General features: G+C 40.5%; 1 protein-coding gene across 4 annotated transcripts in view; it reads left to right on the top strand.

Moving 5' to 3' along the window:
- The first annotated feature begins 5157 nt into the window (after positions 1–5157).
- Positions 5158–24702, top strand: part of MTIF2 (mitochondrial translational initiation factor 2) — a 31352-nt gene continuing 11807 nt past the window's right edge. Inside the window, exons 1-8 of one of the 4 annotated variants that reach the window (XM_032292103.1) lie at positions 5158–5766; positions 5867–5956; positions 10945–11170; positions 11857–11968; positions 18894–19065; positions 19541–19701; positions 21070–21246; positions 23917–24056. In XM_032292103.1, the coding sequence (XP_032147994.1) occupies positions 10952–11170; positions 11857–11968; positions 18894–19065; positions 19541–19701; positions 21070–21246; positions 23917–24056 (981 nt within the window). In that variant the 5' untranslated portion in view covers positions 5158–5766; positions 5867–5956; positions 10945–10951. Of the gene's footprint in view, positions 5767–5866; positions 5957–6969; positions 7043–10944; positions 11171–11856; positions 11969–18893; positions 19066–19540; positions 19702–21069; positions 21247–23916; positions 24057–24702 lie in introns of those variants that run through there. The other 3 variants (XM_032292102.1, XM_032292104.1, XM_032292105.1) reach the window with 3 other exon arrangements.

The raw sequence follows: 24702 nt of genomic DNA on the forward strand, positions 1-24702 counted from the left end.
TCTTTTTTCATCTAATAGTCTATGTCAATACAGCTACCTTATTACTTATAATGGTTGTATAGAATTTCATTTATGTTCCCAACTCCAGATTTGGAAATAGCCAATGTTCAATGACCTAAATGTTAGTCATTTCCAAATTTTCCATATAATTACAAATAATGCTATGATAATATGTGTATTTCTCTAGATATATATATATATATATGCATAATTGTTTCATGTTTTCCTTAGAATAAATATCAATAATATGCAAAGTTACACAGTTTACACGTTTTTTGTTGGTTTGTTGTTTTGTTTTGTGAGACAGGGTCTGGCTCTGTCACCCAGGCTGTATTGCAGTGGCACAATCTCAGCTCACTGCAACCTCAGCCTCCTAGGCAATCCTCACCTCAGCTTCCCAAGTAGATGAGACTACAGGTACATGCCACCACACCCAGCTAATTTTTGTATTTTTAGTAGAGACATGGTTTTGCCATTTTGGCCAGGCTAGCCTTGAACTCCTGGCCTCAAGTGATCCTTCAGCCTTGGCCTCCCAAAGTGCAGGATTACAGGCATGAGCCACTGCACCTGGTCAATTTCCATTATATACTGTTAAAAAGACAAAAGGCAGCATTTATTGTATGAATCCTATTTATAAAATATTGTATCCATATGTATATTTATTATCATTATTATTGAGACAGAGTCTTGCCTTGTTGCCCAGGCTAGAGGGCAGTGGCACAATCTCAGCTCACTGCAACCTCTGCCTCCTGGGTTCAAGTGATTCTCCTGCCTTGACCTCCAGAGTAGCTGGGATTATAGGCACCTGTCACCATGCCTGGCTAATTTTTGTATGTTTAGTAGAAAGGGGGTTTCACTGTGTTGGCCAGGCTGGTTTTGAACTCCTGACCTCAGGTGATCCACCCACCTCCACCTTCCAAAGTGCTGGGATTACAGGCTTGAGCCACCAATATACATTATATGTGTATGTGTATTTATGCGTGTTTTAGGATTTCCTCCCTTCCTTCCTTCCCTCCCTCCCTCCCTCCCTTCCTTGCTTCCTTCCTTCCCTCCCTCCCTCCCTCCCTTCCTTGCTTCCTTCCTTTTAGAGACAGGGTCTCACTCTCACTCAGGCTGGAGTGCAGTGGCACGATCATAGCTCACTGTAAGGTCGAATTCCTGGGTTCAAGTGATCCTCCCACCTTGGCCTTCAGAGTAGCATACAACTACAGCTGCGCACCACCATGCCCGGATAGTTTTTTACTTTTTGTAGAGAAGGGTCTTGCCATGCTGCCTAGGTCTCAAACTCCTGGCCTGAAGCAATCCTTTGGCCTCAGCCTCCCAAAGTGCTGGTATTACAGGTATGAGCCACTATGCCTGGACCTTTCTTTTTTAAATCAATCTTGTAATTTTGGAATAATTTTAGATTACAGAAAAGTTGCTAAGATAGTGGAGAGTTCCCAAATGCCCTTTACCCAATTTTGTTAACATCTTACATTAACCATGATACACTCGTGAAAATAAAGAAATTAACATTGGGGTATTACTATTAACTAAGCTACAGACATTATTCAAATTTTACCAGTTTTCCCACTGATGTGCTTTTCTGTTACAGGATTCTATTCAGGATACCATATTGCATTGAGTTTTCACGTCTCCTTAGTCTCTTCTGATCTGTAACAGTTTCTGAGTCCTTTCTTGGTTTTCTTAACCTTGACAGTTTTGAAGAATACTGGTCAGGTATTTTGTAGAAGGCTCTTTAATTTGGGTTTGTCTGATGTTTTCCCCATGATTACAGTAGGGTTCTGGGTTTCTGAAAGGTATATTACAGGGGTAAAGTGTCCTCATCACATCATTTCAGGGGGGGTCCATGATATTAACACGACATGCAGGTGATGTTCACCTTGATCACTTGGTTAATGCATTGTCTGCCAGGTTTCTCCACTGTAGTTACTTTATTTCCCCTTTATATACTGTGTTCTTTTTTTTTTTTTTTTTTTTTTTTTTTAGACAGAATCTCACTCTGCCAGGCTGGAGTGCAATGGCGTGATCTTGGCTCACTGCAACCTCTGCCTCCCACGTTCAAGTGATTCTCCTGCCTCAGCCTCCTGAGTAGCTGGGATTATACGCAGCGCCACCACACCCGGCTAATTTTTCTATGTTTAGTAAAGATGGGGTTTCACCATGTTGGTCAGGCTGGTCTCGAACTCCTGACCATTGAACCGCCTGCCTCAGCCTCCCAAAGTTCCGGGATTACAGGTGTGAGCCACTGCGCCCAGCCTCCATACTGTATTCTCTAGAAGTAAGTTAGTAAGTCCAGGCCACACTAAGGTGGAGAGGAATTAATCTTCACTTCTTAGTGAAGGTTTTATATATGCATATAAAGGTAATAACCGGTTAACCGGTCATACTGAATATAATATCCTTCAAATAAAACCATAAAATGGGTGAACACATTGCTTGCTTGCCTGGGAAAACACTGGTTTCATGCAATGTGAACGAAACCCACATAATAGACAACAACCGGGGTAAGCAGAGAAAGAGCATGTTTTTGAATATATATATATATGTAATTTTGAATTCTTCTGTAAGGAAGATTTCTTCCTTCTCTATTTATTTATTCGATTATTATTTATATCAGTATGAACACAGTAAACTTAGTTGATATTCTGGGTTATAAGCCAGTACTATGTTACTTTGCTGCTCAAACATTTCCAGCTTTGGCCATTGGGAGCTCTTTAGGGTTGGCTTCTCTGTTCCTTTAACTGTTTTCATTCCCTCTTTCTCTCTCTCTTTTTTTGTCACTTTCTTTCTGTATTTTGGTATATTGCTTGAATTTTCTTTTTCTTTTTTTTAGACAGAGTTTTGCTCTTGTTGCCCAGACTGGAGTGCAAAGGCACAAACTCGGCTTGCTGCAACCTCCGCCTCCAAGGTTCAAGCAATTCTGCCTCAGCCTCCTGAGTAGCTGGGATTACAGGCGCCCTGCCACCACGCGTGGCTAATTTTTTGTACTTTCAGTAGAGACCGGGTTTCACCATGTTGGGCAGGCTGGTCTCAAACTCCTGACCTCAGGTGATGTACCCACCTTGGCCTCCGAAAATGCTGGGATTACAGGTGTAAACTACCGCGCCCGGTCTATTGCTTGAATTTTCTACATTAGCATGATTAGAAAATCGTTTATGATTAGAAAATTAGAGGAACATAAATGCATATATGATTATTTTCACTTTAATATTGTGGAAAAAAGATCTGGCAACTATTCTGATAGTCTACCAACCAACTTCTGCTTGTTTCTCAACTGCCTTGCAAGGCAAGTGAGAGAGCAGAGAACTACTTCTCGCAGAAATTAAACTTCAGTAGCTATCTGTGAGTAGTAGGTAAAATGATAGTAATTGGAATAAACTTCAATAGTTTTCAAGTGTTGTGCATGTTAAATACAGTTAAAAAAAAATTCCAGGCCGGGCACGGTGGTTCATGCCTGGAATCCTAGCACTTTGGGAGGCTGAGGCAGGTGAATCACTTGAGGTCAGGAGTTCAAAACCAGCCAGGCCAACATGGTAAAACCCCGTCTCTACTAAAAATACAAAACAAAACAAAAATTAGCTGGGCATGGGGGTGGATGCCTGAAATCCCAGCTTCTCAGGAGGCTGATGCAGGAGAATCCCTTGAACCTGGGAGGCAGAGGATGCAGTGAGCTGAGATGGCGCCATTGCACTGCAGCCTGGGTAACAGCTCGAGATTCCATCTCAAAAAAAAAAAAAAAAAAATTTTTTTCCCGGAGTGGGGTTTGTATTCAGTCATTCAGTAACACTGATTGCATACCGTTGTAGTAGGTACTGGGAAGGTGGGAACAAAAAAGAGGGTTGTGGGTTGAGGTGGGGGCATGAGTTACGAGGTCAGTTGATGGCAAGTATGCTTTTGAGGCAAGTATTCCTTTGAGTAATGCACTTCTATACCATACCATTAACCTAGGGCAGTGGTAGATCTTAAGGACAAAGATTGATTGACTGATTTTGTTTTTTTTTTTTTTTCAAATTCCTTTTACCAAAAGACAGAGATAATAAAATAGTACTTATATTTGAGAGGTGCTGATGGTTATGGTCAGGAGGACCAGCTAAAAAACATAATGTCCAAGCAAGGTAAGGAAAAGCTCTGGGGTAGACTGTAATAACCATAACAGCAAACACTATGAACAGACACTAATTATCAACAGTTTATCAACCTGTAAAAGCTTATTACAGCTACGGAGTGGCTCATGCCTATAATCCTATCACTTTGGGAGGCCGAGGTGGGTGGATCACCTGAGCTCAGGAGTTCAAGACCAGCCTAGCCAACATGGTGAAACCTGTCTCTACTAAAAATACAAAATTAGCCGGGCTTGGGGGCGTGAGCCTATAATCTCCACTACGCGGGAGACTGAGGTGGGAGAATCTCTTGAACCCCAGGAGGCGGAAGTTGGTTGCAGTGCGCCGAGACTGCGCCATTGTGCTCCAGCTTGGGCAACAGAGTGAGACACTGTCTCAAAAAAAATTATTATAATCCTATGAACTAGCTAATGTCATTACTATAATGTAGATGAAGAAAATGGAACACGGAGAGTTGACAAAACATCCCCAACCACACACTAGGAATGAGTTGGTACAGGAACCCAAACTAAATGCCACATACAGGAGCTGACTTCGGAAAAAAGAGAAAAGTACTGGTCGCACAATACTAACTGGTTCTACGGCCACTGTTCCCTTGCATTTTCTTTTCCTTCTTGTTAGGAACACTTATCTTTGAAGGAGGTATCATTTCTTCTACAATTCATTTAACGTTTCCTCGAGTGTAAGCACCACCGAGGCCACTCACAGCCCCAGAATAGAAGTAATCTGCCTCCCAGAAATCTTCACTGTACCCAGATTCCCTCCCAGAGGAGCCATCAGTTCTCGCGGGTGGCACTCTCTTCTCCAGCTGATTACGCTTTTTATCTGTATCAGTTAATTTTTCCAGCTTCTAATTGAATAAAGGCAGTTTTCTTTAAAAAAAAAAAAAAAAGAGAGAGAGAAAGAAAGAGAAAGAGAGAGACGGAAAGGAAGAGGAAAGAAAGGACAAAATGAAGGAAGGAAAGAAAGAACGAGAAGGAAAGAGAGAGGAAGGAAAAGAAAATAAGAAATAGAAGGGACCTGCAGAAACGATTCACCACGCACAGCTGACCCTGGGAGGAGCCATAGGATGACCAGCGCCTCCCAGCCTGGACGCCCGCCGGGGACACCGCAGACAGTCCCACCCCCAGGGGCGACAGCGACTCTTCTGAATTCCGGAAAGAACCTTTTCTAGAGGGACCGGAAGCCCGGTGGGGACCGTGGCAGGAACGGACTGCCCAACCAACTGTTCTTCCGGGTCCGGAAGGTGATCTCCGCCCATGCTCAGAATCCAGGGGCCCGGGTCCGTAGGTAGGAGTGAAATGGGTGGGGTCCCTTAACCAAGGTCGTCCAGTCCAGGTGGCGTGTGTTGTTTGGCCTAACGTGTCAGTGACACAAATCACGCGAATTCATAAACACTGACAGTTCGGAAGACTTTCTAAGATGCATTTAATCCCTGCGTGAGCCCACGTTAGGCATTCACGAACGCATGTGCGCTGTTCTCTCGGAAGCCGCCTGCTGGCTTTCCCTCCTCGCAAGCCGCTGCGGGTGCAATTCCTCACGTCCCAGTCTACCCTGGACTCAAGGGCTTCTGGGCTCCGATTTGAGGCGAAGCCACCCCAGAACCGTAATTTTTCTGCAGTGATTTATTTTTACCTTTCAGGTAAGTTCCAAAGCTTCCAACTCACATTCAGACATTTCCACTAACGCAACTACGTATTTGCAACATACTTTTTTTTTTTTTTTTTTTTTTTTTTTTTCAGATTCCTTGCCAAGAATATTCTAGCGGCGAAACACCGTCTTACCGGGGGTCAGAACGTCTGGGTTCTGGTCTTGACTGCCATTAACTAGCGGTATGACATTGGAGAAGTCTTTTTGACCCCTCTGGTTTCCGTTTCCTTTTCTGTAGAATGAGGAGGTTGGAATAAGTGATAACTAAGCTTCCTTCTAGTTTTGACATTTGGGTTATTGCCTCCAATGTGTCTTGCCAGTTCCTGCCTCAATTACATATCTGTGCTTTGGTTAATATCCTGTAGGGTCCTTCCTACCATTCCATTAATCTGTGCTCTTCTCAAATCTGGTTTCATACTCATTTAAAAATTATTTTCTCAAGTTATCCTATGTTTCCCGAGCACTCTACTTCTTGGTCCAAGGGCACAAACCTAAGTCCGATTTTTCCATGTGCCATTCTTAAAAGTATTTAATAATATGTGTAAATGAATATTGAATGAATTTTCAATTTTTTTTTTTTTTTTTTTTTTTTTTTTAAGACAGAGTCTCACTCTTTCGCCCAGGCTGGAGTGCAGTGGCATGATCTCGGCTCACTGTGGTCTCTGCCTCCTGGGTTCAAGCGGTTCTCCTGCCTCAGCTTCCTGAGTAGCTGGGGTTACAGGCATGCGCCACCCCGCCTGGCTAATGTTTATATTTTTAGTAGAGACGGGGTTACATCATGTTGCCAGTCTGGTCTGGAACCCCTGACCTCAGGATCCACGCACCTCAGCCTCCCAAAGTGCTAGGATTACAAGCATGAGCCACCACGCCCAGCCTGAATTTCTAAATCTTAATGTGTTTATTTCATTGGCATTAAGTCAGATTTTTTGTTGACCTTTACTTGAATAAACTTTTTAAGGTAAAATGCTTACTCGATTACACACACATACACAACTTTATAATTGTCCGAAGGTAAGCAAGTTAATGACTTGTGAATATTTTTAACTTATAAGCAATGAATCCTCAAAGCATATAAGCCAGTACTATAACATGTAATATGGTTTTAAAATAGCTGATGATAAAGTATATATATCATCCCATTTTCTCCTCATAGTCTTGTAATAGGAAGGACAGATGTTCAAAGACTTATTTATTTTTTAACAGATCGGGAAAATGAGCCCCACAGGAAACAAGTGACTTGCCCAGTCCAGATAACACTTACTGTCAGAGTGAGTGTCCATCTAAGTTTCTTTTGTTGCCTAGTAAGATTTCTTCACTGTACTGTACCTGTTTCAGTTATCATTTATTTCTTTTTAAAAATATTCAGTATATGCTGGGTGCGGTGCCTCACGCCTCTAATCCCAGCACTTTGGGAGGCCAAAGCAGGTGGATCACCTGAGGCTGGAGTTCAAGACCAGCCTGGCCAACATGGTGAAACTCCATCTCTACTAAAAATACAAAAAGTAGCTGGGCATGGTGGCAGGCACCTGTAATTCCAGCTATTCAGGAGGCTGAGGCAGGAGAATTTGCTTGAACCCAGGAGGTGGAGGTTGCAGTGAGCCGAGATTATGCCACTGCACTTCAGCCTGGGCGACAAGAGCAAAACTCCATCTCAACAACAACAAAAAACCTGGGAGGCTAGGTTGCAGTGAGCTGATATGTACCACTGCACTCTAACCTGGGTGACAGTGAGACTCCATCTCAAAAAAAAAAAAAAGAGGCCAGGCGTTGTGGCTCACGCCTATAATCCCAACACTTTGGGAGGCCAAGACGGGCAGATCACAAGGTCAAGAGATCAATACCATCCTGGCCAACATGGTGAAACCACCGTCTCTACTAAAAATGCAAAAATTAGCTGGTCGTGGTGGCGCTAATCCCAGTGCCACCCGGAGGCAGAGGTTGGAGTGAGCCAGGATTGTGCCACTGCACTCCAGCCTGGCAACAGAGCAAGACTCTGTCTTAAAAAAAAGAAATGTAACATATAATGTCTAGTTAGCAAAGATCACCTATCCAGAGCCTCAGTTCCTTTGGTCATGTCAAATATTATCATTTGTGAACTATTTTAAAGAATAGTAGAAAATATAAATATATTTGTATAATGTATGCTATATGTGTATACATATAAAACATAAGCATATGGTAGAAATACCACATTATGGGAGAAATCATTTACAATTTTTTTTTTTTTTTTTTGAGATGGAGTCTTGCTCTGTCTCCCAGGCTGGAGTGCAGTGGCACAATCTTGGCTCACTGCAACCTCTGTCTCCCAGATTCAAGCAATTCTGCCTCAGCCTCCTGAGTAGCTGGGTCTACTGGTGTGTGCCACCACACCCAGCTAATTTTTTTGTATTTTTAGTAGAAACAGGGTTTCACTGTGTTGGTCAGGCTGGTCTCAAACTCCTTACCTCAAATGATTCGCTTGCCTCGGCCTCCCAAAGTGCTGGGATTTAAGGTGTGAGCCACTGTGCCCGATCAAAAATTTTAGGACTTCGTAAAAGTTTAGACTTTTGTTGAAGATAGCTTTATATGGTTAAGGTAAACACATTGAAATAGTTCATAATTTTGATTCTTTTTTTTTTTTGTAATGCTGAAGAATATATGTGTCCCTCAGTATCTATGGGTCATTGGTTCCAGGACTTGCACCCCCATATACTAAAATCTATAGATGTTCAAGTCCCTTGTTTGAAATGGTGTATTTGCATGTAACCTAAGCACGTCTTCTTGTATACTTTATATCATCTCTAGATTACTTATAATACCTAATACAAAGTAAATGGTATATAAACAGTATACCGTATTGTTTAAGATATAATGACAAGGAAAAAAGTCTACATATTCAATATAGACAGAACCATCCTTTTAAAAAATTAAAAAATTTTTGATCCACAGTTGTTTGGATCCACAAGTCTAGAACCCATGGATACAGGGGGCTGATTGTAGTGTTTAATGATATAAAATAATATTCACAATATACTCTTTAGTGTAAATAGCTGTAAAACAAAATATTTATTTTTGTAAGTAAAATAGATATAAATACAAATAAAAGAGTTGAAAAGATATAAAAATGTTAACTAAAGTTATTTCTGAGTAGTGAGTAAAAGAAAATCTGAAGAGTCTAAAAGGCTGTGCCCACTACTTGAAAATGTATTCCCCATTGAAAAATAAACAAAAAAGCCTTAAAATGACTTTACAATTTATAGAAATAATTTTGCATATTATTGCAATGAAAATGCGACCCTAGGTTATAATCAGTCACTGTATCTAGCATCTAGTGTGCCTGAAATTCATTGTATTGGCAAGCTTGCTTTAACGACAATGAACTGTTTGTGTAACGGACCCTGGCTTATTAAACTTTGAATCAACAATATCAAGCACAAAGCCTGGCATATGGTACTTAGGAAATGTTTCCTAAGAAGAAAACATATTCTTCTCTTTTTTTTTTTTTCCCTTTGAGACAGAGTTTTGCTCTTGTCACCCAGGCTGGAATGCAAAGGCATGATTTTGGCTCACTGCAACCTCCGCCTCCCAGGTTCAAGCTATTCTCCTGCCTCAGCCTTCCAAGTAGCTGGGATTACAGGCGCCCACCACCACACCCAGCTAATTTTTGTATTTTTAGTACATACGGGGTTTCACCATGTTGGCCAGGCTAGTCTCAAACTCCTGACCTCAGGTGGTCCGTCCACCTCAGCCTCCCAAAGTGCTGGGATTACAGGCATGAGCCGCCACACCTGGCTGGAAAACATGTTCTTACATGGTTTTTATTGTTCCTGCCCTTAAAAACTGAAGAGCAAAGGTATAGAAATGCAGTCTTGAGAACAGAGGCACTAGAGGCCACTGGGAGGAAAATAATTATATTACTAATGAGGTCTGTTACAGTTTTCTCTCAAAAAACTCTTTTTTCATTCCAAGAATAATATTCAAAAGGCATTATTCAATAAATATTGGGTGTCTTCTTCGTACTATAAAGCATCTTTTGGGGGGGTAAAATGGGAAGATGGAAAAGTATTAAGAGTTGAAAGACAATTACAGCTAGAGGAAGTGTGTGCAAAAGTTCAGAGATGAGATGACAAACCATCAGATTACAGGTGGATTGCAATAACCAAAGCTTGAGAGGTAGGAGTGGAGAGACTCTTAAGAGTGTAAGAAATAAAGTGAGGCTGGGCATGGTGGCTCTTGCCTATAATCTCAGCACTTTGGGAGGCCGAGGTGAATCACTGGATCCCAGGACTTTAAGACCAGCCTAGGCAACGTGGTGAAACACCGTCTCTCCCAAAAAAAACAAACAAAAAATTATCTGGGCATGGTGATGCATACCTCTAGTCCCAGCTATTTGGGAGGTTGTGGTGAGAGGATCACCTTCGCCTGAGAGGTCGAGGTGCAATGAGCTGTGACTGCAACACTGCACTCCAGCCTCCAGCCTGGACAATAGAATGAGACCCTGTTTCAAAAAAGAAGTTGCAGGGTGTTTAACAGAGAGGTGATCAGTTCGAATTTGCGCTTTAGAAAAATTACTCTAGTTGCTGGGCACAGTGGCTCACGCCTGTAATCCCAGCACTTTGGGAGGCCAAGGTGGGCGGCTCACCTGAGGTCAGGAGTTCAAGACCAGCCTGACCAATGTGTAGAAACCCTGTCTCCACTAAATTAGCCGGACGTGGTGGCACATGTCTGTAATCCCAGCTACTTTGGGGGGGGGGGGCGCGGGCAGAAGAATAACTTGAACCGGGGAGGCAGAGGTTGCCTTGAGCCAAGATCATGCCATTGCACTCTAGCCTGGGCAACAAGAGTGAAACTCTGTCTCCAAAAAAGAAAAAGAAAAATTACTGTAGTTGTGATTTGGTTTGCTGATATTTCAGGAGTGAAAAAAGAGCCTTTTATAGGTTGTTACTGTATTTCAATTCTGTCATAGTGGTAACATTAACAGTAATGATAATAACTAGTATCTAGAGAGTGCTGGGTGTGGAATCCCATCTTTTGACAAGGCTCTGAGTTTTTTCAGGGTAGAACCCCAGTTTTACTCGTAGTTGTAAGTCTAGTGAGCTAGGTGTAGCCCAGTGCTATGCATGTAGTAAATATCCAATTAATATTTGCTAACTTGATGTGAATAGTATTTTAAAATCTTTTTTTTTTCTAGGAGAAACATGAACCAGAAGCTACTGAAGTTGGAGAACTTGCTACGATTTCACACTATTTATAGGCAACTGCACAGTTTGTGTCAAAGAGGAGCATTAAGACAGTGGAAGCATGGGTTTTCATCTCCGTATCCTGTGTGGACAGCTCAGCTGTATCCCTGGCCCTGGCCAATAGATGTGCTTGTTGGGGTTGCTTTATCTCAGCATAGGCTTCTAGTAACGAAAAAGGTAGTTACAAATTTCTGTAAGTTATTTTATTATTTGGCCTGAGATGAAAGTGCCTAGAACCATGAGTAAAAATCCATTCTGAGTATTTTATCATTTACGGAATATTTATTACTTAACGCTGTACTCCAAGCAATAGAGCTTTGTGAGAAAGGGAAGTTCTGGTTAATTGCGTGGTGCTGATGAATTTGGTCCCTTGGAAATTCAGTGTATAACAGTGAATTAAGGATGCAGGATTTTAGTTTCAGTCTAAGGTTTAACTTATGGGAGCGTTTGTTGGTAGAAGTAGTAGCTATGGCCAGGAGCAGTGGTTCATGCCTATTATCCCAGCACTTTGGGAGGCCGAGGCAGGTGGATCACTGGAGGCCAGGAGGTGGAGACCTGGCCAATATGGTAAAACACTGTCTCTACTAAAAATACAAAAATTAGCTGGGTGTGGTGGTATGTGCTTGTACTCCCAGATACTGGGGAGGCAGGGCAAGAGAACGGCTTGAACCCAGGAGGTGGAGGTTGCGGTGAGCTGAGATTGTGCCACTGCACTCCAACCTGGGCGACAGAGCAAGACTGTTTAAAAAAAAAAAAAGAAAGAAATAGTGGCTATGATTGGGGTAGACATTCCAGAATAAATATAAGTTGTCACGTAAGTTTTTTCTTCCTTTTTGATTATATGTTCTGATTTTTTTTAATAGGAAGAAAGACCACGGAAATCTCAGTTATCTTCAACAAAGTCTAAAAAGGAGGTAGAAGTATGGCTTGGAATGACTGTTGAGGATCTGGGCAGGGCAATGGGAAAAAATACAGGTGAGTCAGATATTTTTACAGGGCAAAATATGGGAATGTTAGAAGACTAGGCATTTTATTTGCAATGAGATTTAGACATTGAAAGATTAAAAACTACACTGATACTTTAAAAATATATTAAGTCATCCCATTATTCTTCACTTTAGGTCATAATCCCTAGTTAGTTTCTTGACTCTGCCAAGTGTAGTTCTCTAAGATTTTGCTTTTAATGAAGGTGCAAAAGATTTTCTTATATGAATGAAGATTTCTTTCTCGGAAATTTTGTGGGCTATTAGAATAAATCCAATGAATGTTTTCGAACTGAGGAGCTATACTTATATACTTTCTCTTTGTTTTCCTATAATTTTCTTTATTCTTTTTCTTTTTTAAATTTTTTTGAGACAGGATCTTGCTTTATCCAGTGTAGTGGCACAATCATGGCTCACTGCAGCCTTGGCCTCCTGGACTCAAGTGATCCTTCAGCCTCAGCCTCCTGAGTAGCTGGGACTACAGGCATGTGCCACCATGCCTGGCTAATTTTTTATTTTTTATAGAGCAGAGTCTTACTATGTTGTTGAGGCTGGTCTTCAACTCCTGTGTGCAAGCAATCCTTCTGCCTCAGCCTCCCAAAGTGCTGGGATTATAGGTGTGAGCCACCATGCCTGGCCCTATAATTTTCTGATTTCCTTTTTTTCGCTCTTTCTATCATTATTATTATTTGAGATGGAGTTTCGCTCTTGTAGCCCAGGCTGGAGGGCAATGGCACGATCTTGGCTTGCTACAACCTCCACCCCCACGTTCAAGTGATTCTCCTGCCTCAGCCTCCCAAGTAGTTGGAATTACAGGCGCCCACAACCACACCTGGCTAATTTTTGTAATTTTAGTAGAGACAGGGTTTCACCGTGTTGGGCAGGCTGGTCTTGAACTCCTGACCTCAAGTGATCTGCCCACCTCAGCCTCCCAAAGTGATGGGATTACAGGCATGAACAACCACGCCCAACCTTTTCACTCATATTGACAATATTTGTAAGGCCAGCAGAGAAACTGGTAGTAATAACTACAACTGGTCATAATATTATTGTTATTTATAAATGGAGCATGTTATTGTCATTTTTATATTCCCTTCATTGTGATGTACTTATTACCAATTTAGGATTTTTGAAACATAATTGAGTTTTCATTATAAAGTGACGTTAAAATTCAATATTTGAGAAGTAGCCTATTATTGTAACGAAGCGCAACAGACTCTTGGGGAAAGAAGGAATTAATAGTAACTCATATATGTTGAGTTGTTAATATGTACCAGTATTTTCTTAGCTCTTGTAGAGGCAGGTATCCTTATTTACAGGCTAGGAAAGTAAAGTTTAGAGAGGATAATTACCCACTATTTGACAGCTAGTTTGTGGGAGAGTCAGGATTTGAACCTTGGGAATATGGCTCCAGAGCACATGCTCTTATTCACCAGCCAAATTATCTCTCAAGAATTATTTTGTAAATCACAGCAATGCTAAGCTTCATTGTGTTTCCTGCCTGAAAGTGTTAACGCTTTTTGTGTATGTATATCCTTACAAAGAGTACAAAATTATTAGAACACTGGCATTTTTAATAATTTTGCAGTTGGATTATTCAGTCATTTTATAACTAGAAAACTTTGAGAATAAATGGATATGGCTATATCATTCAGAATTTTTCTAAGGAAAATTGTATTGGTGTGGTTTTATAAGTAGTCTTGATGATAGGCTTAATTTTTAAAACTTTTTTTTTAGTTGGGGATCTCACTCTGTCACCCACACTGGAGTGCAGTGGTGCGATCGCGGCTCATTGCGACCTCCGCCTCCTGGGTTCAAGTGATTCTCCTCCTTCAGCCTCCCAAGTAGCTGGGACTATAGGGGCCTGCCACGATGTCTGGCTAATTTTTGTATTTTTAGAAGAAACAGGGTTTCACCATGTTGGCCAGACTGGTCTTGAATTCCTGACCTTGTGATCCGCCCTCCTTAGCCTCCCAAAGTCCTGGGATTATAGGCGTCAGCCACCATGCCCAGCCTAAAACTGTTTTTATGACAGAATCTTGCTCTGTTGCCCAGGCTGGAGTACAGTGGCACGATCCTGACTCACTGCAACTTCTGCCTCCTGGGTTCAAGCAATTCTTATGCCTCAGCTTCTTATACCTCAGTAGCTGGGATTACAGGTGTGGGCCACCACACCCAGCTAATATTCATATTTTTAGTAGAGACGGGGTTTCGCTATGTGAGCCAGGCTGGTCTTGAACTCCTGACCTCAAGTGATCTGCACACCTTGGCATCAGTGCTGGGATTATAGGCATGAGCCACTGCACCTGGCCAAACTTTTTATTATTAGCAATTATCAGACACATATGATAGAGAGTGGAATAAGCTTAAATGTATGTATAAGTCAGTGACAACAGTTATTTTATTTTATCCATAAATACTTCAGTATATATCTATAAAAGATGAGTACTCCCTTTCTTTTTTTTTTTTTTTTTTTAAAGGCGGGGTTTCACTGTGTTGGTCAGGCTGGTCTTGAACTCCCGATCTCAGGTGATCCACCCGCCTTGGCCTCCAAAGTGCTTGGATTACAGGCGTGAACCACCACGCCTGGCCCTCCTTTTTTTTTTTTTTAAACATTACCCCTTGCCCCCACACACATAGAGGAACCCATAACCATTTTAGCATTCTTTAGTCTGACTAATAAATATATGATTAAAATACAAATTTATGCATTATTAGGCAAAAAATATGTATATATAAATTTAGTCTCATGGCGCAGTACTCTAAACCCCAAACTGATTTTCTGTGATGCAAACAAAAGGTATCTGTTTGAAGATTATGTCATATTCAAATATCTTCTGAATTATAGTTTTCATGAAGTAATTATTTTTAACTACTATATACATTGGCAATATGAATACGTTTTTTTCCTCCTCTCCTGGGTTAGTTAAGTAGCTTGACGTAATATGTCTTGTTGCAATATGTTGGACACTTTTCTACATGTAAATATTTATTTAAGTCTTGGATAAAAATAAAATAGTATATTAATACCATATGCATTTAATACAGAGGGTAAACCATTATCTCTCTATGTAAGCTACCTCTCAGAAGTTCAGTATAATGTATTGGAAAACTAGATTATTAGGTATTTTTAGCATTATTAGAATTGTACTCATAATTTTTTTTTTCTTTAAGATGGAGTTTTGCTCTTGTTGCCCAGGCTGGAGTGCAGTGGTGCAATCTCGGCTCACTGCAACCTCCACCTCTCAGGTTCAAGCATTTCTCCTGCCTCAGCCTCCCAAGTAGCTGGGATTACAGGTGCGCGCCACACCTGGCTAATTTTTGTATTTTTAGTAGAGACGGGGTTTCACCATGTTGGTCGGGCTGGTCTTGAACCTGACCCCAGGTGATCCACCCACCTCAGCCTCCCAAAGTGCTGGGATTATAGGTGTGAGCCACCATTCCTGGCCTACTCAGTAATTTTTGTTTTGAAATAGTTTTATAGTTCCCTGAGAGCATATTCACATGGTAAATTTGAGTTGTACCATTCTTAAAATGTGTTTCCTTCGGAAAGCATGTGGTGGGGAGATAAACAGGAAATGGTTTCTTGGCATTATTATGGAGTAAGATCAGTGGCTTGCTGGTACTGACTTGCATCCGCTTGTGAGCTTATTGCTAAATTATAAGGAATTATGTGACCTGACTGTTAAACACAACCATTTAGTCATAGAGGTAGTAAAAACTCTTCACTGGCTGGGTGCAGTGGCTCATGCCTATAATCCCAGCACTTTTGGAGACTGGGGCGAACATAACACTTGAGTCCAGGAGTTTGAGATCAGCCTTGGCCACATGGTGAAGCCCCGTCTTTACAAAAAAATACAAAAATTAACTGGGTGTGGTGATGTGAGCCTCTAGTTCCTGCTTCTTAGAAGGCTGAGATAGGAGGATTGCCTGTGAGGTGGAGGTTGCAGTGAGACAAGATCATGCTGGTACACTCCACCCAGGGTGACAAAGTGAGACCCTGCCTCAAAAAACCACAAACAAACAAAACCAACTCTTCACTTCCCAATTTTTGTATTGCATTTTACAATTACCTATGTTCTCAAAGTTATTCATGCCTATCATATCTGTATGGTAGAAAGACTATGTAACAGTGTACTACTGTGCATCTATCCCAACTCTGCATTCAGCAACTTTATTTGGTAACTTGTAATCAACCGTAGTGGGCATATTTGTACCATGGAAATTGGAGAATGCTGTAAATCAGTGATATATTTTTGAGAGCCTAGTTATTAAACATTTGCCAGCATACCAGTGAATAGGATGTTCTTTTAGTGTAATGTTCTGCTTCCCTGAGGATGCCTTTCTTCCTTTTTTTTTTTTGAGGTGGAGTCTGACTCTTGCCCAGGCTGGAGTACAGTGGCACAATCTCAGCTCACTGCAACCTCCACCTCCTGGGTTCAAGAGATTCTCCTGCCTTAACCTCTGGAGCAGCTGGGATTACAGGCGCACGCCACCATGCTCAGCTAAGTTTTTGTATTTTTAATCGAGATGGGGTTTCACCATGTTGGCTAGGCTGGCATCGAACTCCTGATCTCAGGTGATCCACCCACCTTGGCCTCACACAGTGCTGGGATTACAGGCATGAGCCACCGTACGCAGCTACCTTTCTTTCATATCTATTCTTTTTTTTTTTTTTCTTTTTCCTTTTTTTTTTTTTTTTTGGAGAGGGAGTTTCACTCTTGTTACCCAGGCTGGAGTGCAATGGCGCGATCTCGGCTCACCACAACCTCCGCCTCCCGGGTTCAGGCAATTCTCCTGCCTCAGCCTCCTGAGTAGCTGGGATTACAGGCATGCGCCACCATGCCCAGCTAATGTTTTGTATTTTTAGTAGAGATGGGGTTTCACCATGTTGACCAGGATGGTCTCGATCTCTTGACCTCGTGATCCACCCGCCTCGGCCTCCCAAAGTGCTGGGATTACAGGCTTGAGCCACCGCGTCTGGCTTATTCTTTAAATATATTTTTATAGGGTGACTGCAAGTCTGGAACGTAAAGCTACTTATTTCATTATCATCACAGATACCTTTATCATCCACAGGGAAACATGACTGAGATTAAAACAAAGCACATTAAATAAAATGAAAAAGAGAATAAGTAAATATTTTTCCTATATTTCAAGAGTATTTGGGTTAAGTGCAGTAGCTTATACCTGTAATTCCAGAACTTTGGGAAGCCAAGGTGGGAGGATTGCTTGAGCCAGGAGTTCAAAACTAACCTGGGCAACATGGCAAGCCCCCTTCTCTACAAAAAATTAATAGCGTGTGGTGGTGGCACCTGTGGTCCCAGCTATAATGGAGGCCAAGGTAGGAGGATCGCTTGAGCCTGGGAGTTTGGGGCTGCTGCAGTGAGTTAGGATTGTGCCACTGCACTCTAACCTGGGCAACAGTGCAAGACCCTGCCTCAAAAAAATTTTTTTTAATAAAAAATAAAGACTTTTTGGACACCATAAATAGATACATAAACAAGTAAATGAATTATGGATACATGTATTCAGAGATACATATTGTGGGTGTGTTGGTGTGTGTGTACCTACTGTCAGTTCTCATTATGCATGAATTATTTATTTATTTTATGTGTGGATTCTGTATTTGAAAATTCACCTGCTCAACAAAATGTATTTGCAGCACAAAAATCAGTACTTGCTGGGTGTGGTGGCTCATTCCCATAATTCCAGCACTTTGGGAGGCCAAGGCAGGCAGATTACCTGAGGTCAAGAGTTTGAGACCAGCCTGGCCAACATTGTGAAACCCTATCTTTAATAAAAATGCAGAAATTAGCCAGGGATGGTGGTGTGCACTTGCAGTCCCAGCCACTCTGGAGGCTGAGGCAGGAGATTTACTTGAACCCGGGAGGCAGAGGTTGCAGTGAGCTGAGATCGAGCTACTGCACTCCAGCCTGGGTGACAAGAGCAAAACTCTGTCCCCCACCCACCCAGAAAAAATATTAGTACTCAAGGTTCCCTTGCAGTTATTACTGGCCATGTGCAGAACAGTGAAAAATTTGAGTTGTCTGTTTTGCATGTTCTGAAGCTGAGGTTGAATGACATGACACTCTTCTTCGGCTCTCACATTGCAAACAAGTGTCCTTTTTGTGTTCTATTTAGTGACACATGTTTTCACATTTTTATGCTTTTTGTTGGTAATTTTGCTGTTCAAGTTGGCTCCTAAATGTACTGAAGTCCTATCTAGTGTTCCTAAGCCCAAGAAGGCTATGATAAGCCTTACAGAGAAAATATGTATCTCAGATAAGCTTGTTCAGGCATGTGTTATAGTATGATTGGCCATGAGTTCAATCTTAATAAATCAACTATATATATATATATTAGAGTCTTTAAATAGAAATGCATAAAACAAAATTATGTATTGATCAGTTGTTGAAATGTGTCTAAAGGCTTGCAGGAACCCAACTCTATGTTTCCCCTCAGAGCAGTGGTTCAATATTTGCTGATTCAGATGTTTTGGTGACTTTATAGAACATAATTATTGCAAATAATGGGAATTGATTGTATATACACATACACATTCGTATATACATGACATTTGTGACCTTAAATTTTTAGATAAATAGACTACAATCAATTATAAATACTAAATTTATACAACATGCAGCCTAATGTTTTGTTGATGATTCAGATGGCTTAGAAATATATAAATATTCAAATATTTATGAATATGTAGGAGTCAGTTAATAGAAATGTATCATATTTTTAAAAATCTAAAAACGTTTTTTAACTTCTTTGTGATTTTTTAATATTAGAGAAACAGTTTGCATAGTTATTTCTCTCATTGAGTGTGCTGTTTATATAGGCATCAATAAAGATTACTTTCTTGAGCATTTAATTAATGACCCTAATAAGTTTTATTTTATTCCAACCAGATTTTGTATATGAAGCTTTGTTGAACAGTGCTGTTGACATAGATTCACTGGAAGCAGACTCACCTTTAGATGAAGTCTGGATCAAAGAAGTGATAAAGAAAGCAGGGTTGAAGTTAAAGTGGAGTAGATTAAAACAGAACAAAGTCAGAAAAAATAAAGATGCTGTAAGAAGGTAAAACTTAACTGTATATACTGGCAGGGGTTGGAGGAGACTACTTAGTTATATTTACACTTTTTAATGGAACGATTTGCTTTAAAATTTCTTTTGTAATAAAGATATGTGTATAAACTTTTCTTCAAAGGACTTAAAGCACTACGTTCAAGTTATAAAACGGAGAGGATTCTTTTTAGATTTGCTGAATTATTATTATGTGGTCTGAATTCAGACTAAATTCATTGGTCTGAATTTTCAAATTTGATAGAGTTCTACTGATTTTTATGAAAATGCAAACCACAGGTAGGTAGGCAGTTATTAAATAGTCTATTATAAGTCATTGTATGTATAGGAGGGGGAAATAGTTCTAATCAAAGCTGAATGTTGGATTTTATTGTTAATAGTAGCTCACAGAGATAACTGTGAACCAATTCACAGGCTGTCAAGTATTTCTGATATTTAAGAAATGAAACTCCTTTGCTGTTAATTGTAGGCCCCAGGCAGATCCAGCTTTATTAACTCCAAGGTACCCAGTTGTTACTATAATGGGACATGTTGATCATGGGAAAACGACGTTACTTGACAAACTTCGAAAAACTCAAGTGGCAGCAATGGAAGCTGGAGGCATCACTCAGCACATTGGTGCCTTTCTTGGTATGAACACAAATTACCTTACAATGTGCTTGGGAACCCCACTTACTATTTTCTTAAACCAAATATCATAGTATAAAATACACAAATTCGAAGTAAAAGAGAAGACTAAAACTTACAGCCATTGGTTTGATGAAATGGTTAGTAAAGGTGTTTTTTGTACTTTCTATAAGAAGAAAATTATGTTAATTCTTTTTTTTGTTTTTTTTTTGAGGTGGAGTCTCGCCCTGTTGCCCAGGCTGGAGTGCAGTGGCACGATCTCGGCTCACTGCAACCTCCACCTCCCGGGTTCAAGCAGTTCTCCTGCTTCAGTCTCCCGAGTAGCTGGGACTACAGGCATGAGCCACCTTGCCTGGTTAATTTTTGTATTTTTAGTTGAGACAGGGTTTCGCCATGTTGGCCAGGCTTGACTCAAACTTCTGACCTTGTGATCCGCCCCCCGCCTTAGCCCCTCAAAGTGCTGGGATTACAGGTGTGAGCCACCACACCTGCCCTATTTTTGTATTTTTAGGAGAGATGGGGTTTTCCCATGTTGGCCAGGCTGGTGTTGAATCCCCGACCTCAAGTGATCCACCCACCTCGGCCTCCTGAAGTGCTAGGATTATAGGAGTGAGCCACTGTGCCTGGCTGAAAATTGTGTTAACTTTTAATTCTAGCTCATTCTTAGTTTGATTTAATAAACCTAAAATTTTTTATTAATTAATTACATTTATATACCCTCCTGTGCTAGGTTGCAACAATGTCACTGATAATAATTAAAAAATAGTTCCATTTTCGAGCACCTAGCCTGTGTCCAGTATTGTGCTGAGCACCTTATAAGTTTTGTCTTTTTTATCTTGACAACATCATAAGGTAGGTATTAATAGTTACATTTACAAATAAAGAAGGTGATACTTCTTCGAGTTAAGTAAGTTGCCCACAGTATGTAGCCAGTAAGTAGCATAGCCAGGATTTAAACCCAAGGTCATTGGTCTCAAATCCTGAGCTTCTGCTTACTAAATTGCCTTTCTGTGGCTCAGGGAGTTGTGCAGCTCTGATTTGCTAATGTAAGGGTGGCTGTTTGTATAACAATTGGTCTGCTTTCTCTGCAGAATAGATATATCAGTTGGTAATGTATGAAAGTAGTCATGTTCTGGAAATATGAGACTTTAGTTTGAAATTATTACATGGAAAAAAAACCCATAAAAGTCTCACTGGTATTTTATCACTTTTCATTGTGAAATGATGATCTGTGTTGCTCAGATTAAGATTAATGGAAGGAATAAAATTATTTTAAAGAATTGATGGTTTTTTATAATGTCACATATATTCCTTGGTATTAAGGAAGTACATGTTTGAGACCTTGATGTTCTTGAATTTCTCTTTCCACAGTGTCTCTGCCTTCTGGGGAAAAGATAACTTTTCTTGATACTCCAGGACATGCTGCTTTCTCAGCAATGAGAGCCAGAGGGGCTCAGGTCACCGACATTGTCATATTGGTTGTAGCTGCAGATGACGGGGTGATGAAACAAACTGTGGAATCTATTCAGCATGCCAAAGATGCTCAAGGTACTGTGTGGCTGACTTAATGGATCAGGAAGGAAGTTGCTTTTTTTTTTTTAAAGGATCTGCCACATAAAGTCAAAGTTCTGGGGCCATTTACATATAGCTTATTTAGTCTTCACTGCAGTCCCAGAGTTATTATAACTGTATTACAGATAAGCCTCAAAGATTAATTGTTTTCCCATTGACTTATAGGAAGGGTATAGCAGGATTCAGCTTGGGACTTGTGACCATAGTACAAACCACAAGTACAATCTTTTCTGTACTTGCCTTTTTTTTTTTTTCCAACTGTTTTTTATGGAAATTTTAAACAGATTCAAAAGTAAGAAGAGAATAATAAAATTCTGTGTACCAATCACCTAAATTCATTAGGAGTTGCATAGTGGTTATATTGTTATTTCCTGTTTATTTATTATCTGGAATTCTTCTCTAAAGAGAAACTTTCTCTTTTTCTGCTTTAAATAAGTTCTTACCTGATCAAAGGTATAAAATTGAAACTTTTGGAAAATCAGTTAACTATCTTCTCCCATATTTTTCTTTTAAAAGTTGTAGTAATAAATACCCACACATATAATTACACTTTCTGTATATTCATTCTTATTCTGAAATGACCATACACCTACCCTTGCTGAGAAAATGTACCCAATGAAGTATGTCATATTCCCCGCAGATTTACTGGCAAGATTTTAAAAAGATTGAGAATTACTGAACTAGTCCACTTCTTTCATTTTATAGCGTGAAAGCTAAGACTCAGACAGCATCCAGAACTCTCCCTAATTATATACAATTATACAGCTAATTTTCAATATGTCTGCATTTGGAATTTGGATCTGCTAGCTTCCAGTGTTACTCTCCTTTCCTTTTTAATTCCTCAAAACTGCCTTTGTGTGATGTACTGTGTACTTAATGGTTCTAGGGAATACATGGCAGGAAGACAGGGATAAATTTGCCAGGGATCCCATTACAAAGCAATTGGTTGAGATAGGATAAATTCATTATATCAAGCTTTGTACACCTCTTCTCTTGGTACCTGTTATGTTCCAGCTCATCAGCAAGGAATGTACTTTTTCTTTTCTTTTGAGACGGAGTTTTTCTCTTGTCGCCTAGGCTGGAGTGCCGTGGTGTGATTTCAGCTCATTACAGTCTCTGCCCCCTAGGTTCAAGCAATTCTCCTGCCCTACCTCCTGAGTAGCTGGAATTACAGGCATGCAACACCACACCTGGCTAATTTTATATTTTAGTAAAGTTGGGGTTTCTCCATATTGGTCAGGCTGGTCGCAAACTCCTGACCTCAGGTGATCCGTCCGCTTCAGCCTCCCAAAGTGGTGAGATTACAGGTGTGAGCCACTGTGCCTGGCCAGAATGTACTTTTTCATAATAGTAGGTTGTGGATTGTAAAACTTGTTTGTATCTTTTAAAATTTCTGTTCCTTTGATACCTCAGAAAATTGCAGAAATGATGAAATGCAACCACAGAATTATCTCGTAGAATTCTTTGTGATTTCTCTAAAGAGAGGATATGTCTAGTGATAAAAAGTAGATTAAAAGATTATTCGGTTCATTCATTAAGTAAACATTTATTGAGAACCTACTATGTGTTGATCACTGAGCTAGGTGTATCAATAAATAATATAAATCCTAAAGGAAAATTTGTGATAATGGTATTTAGTTTCAACCTAGGATGAGATGTTGGGTTTTAACAATGAGTTAATAAACCCTGGAAAGAAGAAGCAAATGATCTAGCAGTATTGAATCAGAATCTTGTTATGATTTTTTTTCTGGAGATTATCTCCGGTGTACTTACTGATCTTGCTTTTAGGTTTAAAGATAGACCTTTTTCTGCCCAAAATACAGTTGACCCTTGGACATCACGGGTTTGAACTGTGTGGGTCCACTTAACACACACATGTTTTTCAATCAAGCATAGATGAAAAATACAGTATTCACAGAATTTGAAACTTTCTTACATGACTTTTTGTACACACGGTTCTGCAGGGCTGGCTGCAAGACTTGAGTATGCTGAGATTTTGGTATAGGCAGTGGTGGGGGTCCTGGAACCAATCTACTAGTATACCTAGGGACGACAGTATGTTTTTTGTTTTTTTTTGAGATCTGGCTCTGTCACCCAGGCTGGAGTGCAGTGGTGCGATGTCGGCTCACTGCAACCTCTGCCTTCCCAGTTCAAACAATTCTCCTGCCTCAGCCTCACAAGTAGCTGGGATGACAGGTGCCACCATGCCTGGCTAACTTTTGTATTTTTAGTAGAGATAGGGTTTCTCCATGTTGGCCAGGCTGGTCTCAAACTCCTAATCTCAGGCGATCCACCTGCCTCAGCTTCCCAAAGTGGTAGGATTACAGCTTCCCAAAGTGGTAGGATTATAGCATGGGCTACCACACCTAGCCCAACTGTGTTATTTTTTTGATAATCTCAGGTGTCTGCTATTCATTCAGAATCTGCTTATAATTATACTTTTAATATCTTGCATTTGGATTTCTCTACGTGTAGAGAGCAGAGTAGGGTGGTGTGACTCTGAAATGGGTCTTTTTGGCCTTTTGTTAGATGAAAACATCCGCTGAGTAAAGAGAAAGCCAGAAGAGAAAGTTGGTATCTTTAACTGTGAATACCTGGAATTGAAGCTGTCATCATTTTCACTCTTTTTAACTCTGTTTCTTTCAGTTCCTATTGTCCTTGCCATAAATAAATGTGACAAAGCTGAGGCTGATCCTGAGAAAGTGAAAAAAGAACTGCTGGCTTATGATGTGGTGTGTGAAGATTATGGAGGTGATATTCAGGCAGTGCCTGTCTCTGCACTTACGGTAAATATGGGGACCTCATATGAATATGCCTGGATGGGAATGCTGTACATAATGCACACAGTACATTACATCTAAAGAACATTTTGATGTACATATCTGTGTTGTTTTCAACAAGTTTTCTGGGTACTAGGCAAAGATGGTATTATCTTGGTTTGGCATATTAGGAGTTAGGCTCAGAGAGGTCAGTCACCAGCTGATCAGTGTGGAGTCAACTCTTAATGGAATACATTTTTTATTAGGAGAAACTTAGGAAGAGAATAAGTGGTGTATGATGTAGGGATAGGGAAATAGTAGGATAAAGATATGTGATCACAGCTCACTGTAGCCTTCACCTCCAAAGCTTAAGTTGTCCTCCCACCTCAGCGTTTTGAGTAGCTGGAGCTACAGGCAGGTGCCACCCCATGCCTAGCTAATTTAAAAAATTTTTTTATAGAGATAAGGTCTCACTATGTTGCTTTGGCTGGTTTTGAACACCTGGCCTCAAGTCATCATCCCACCTCAGCCTCCCAAAGCACTGGGATTATAAGTGTGAGCCACCATGCCTCACCAAAGACTTTTAAGCAGAAATTAAATCCAGTTGTTAACAAAAAGTGCTTGTATTTCATGCCTCTTACAAGTGGAAAACAGGCCTTACAGCATTTAAGAG

The sequence above is a fragment of the Sapajus apella genome, unplaced genomic scaffold (genome assembly GCF_009761245.1).
Source record: "Sapajus apella isolate SASKATOON/1434 unplaced genomic scaffold, GSC_monkey_1.0 scaffold26, whole genome shotgun sequence".
NCBI lineage: Eukaryota > Metazoa > Chordata > Mammalia > Primates > Cebidae > Sapajus > Sapajus apella.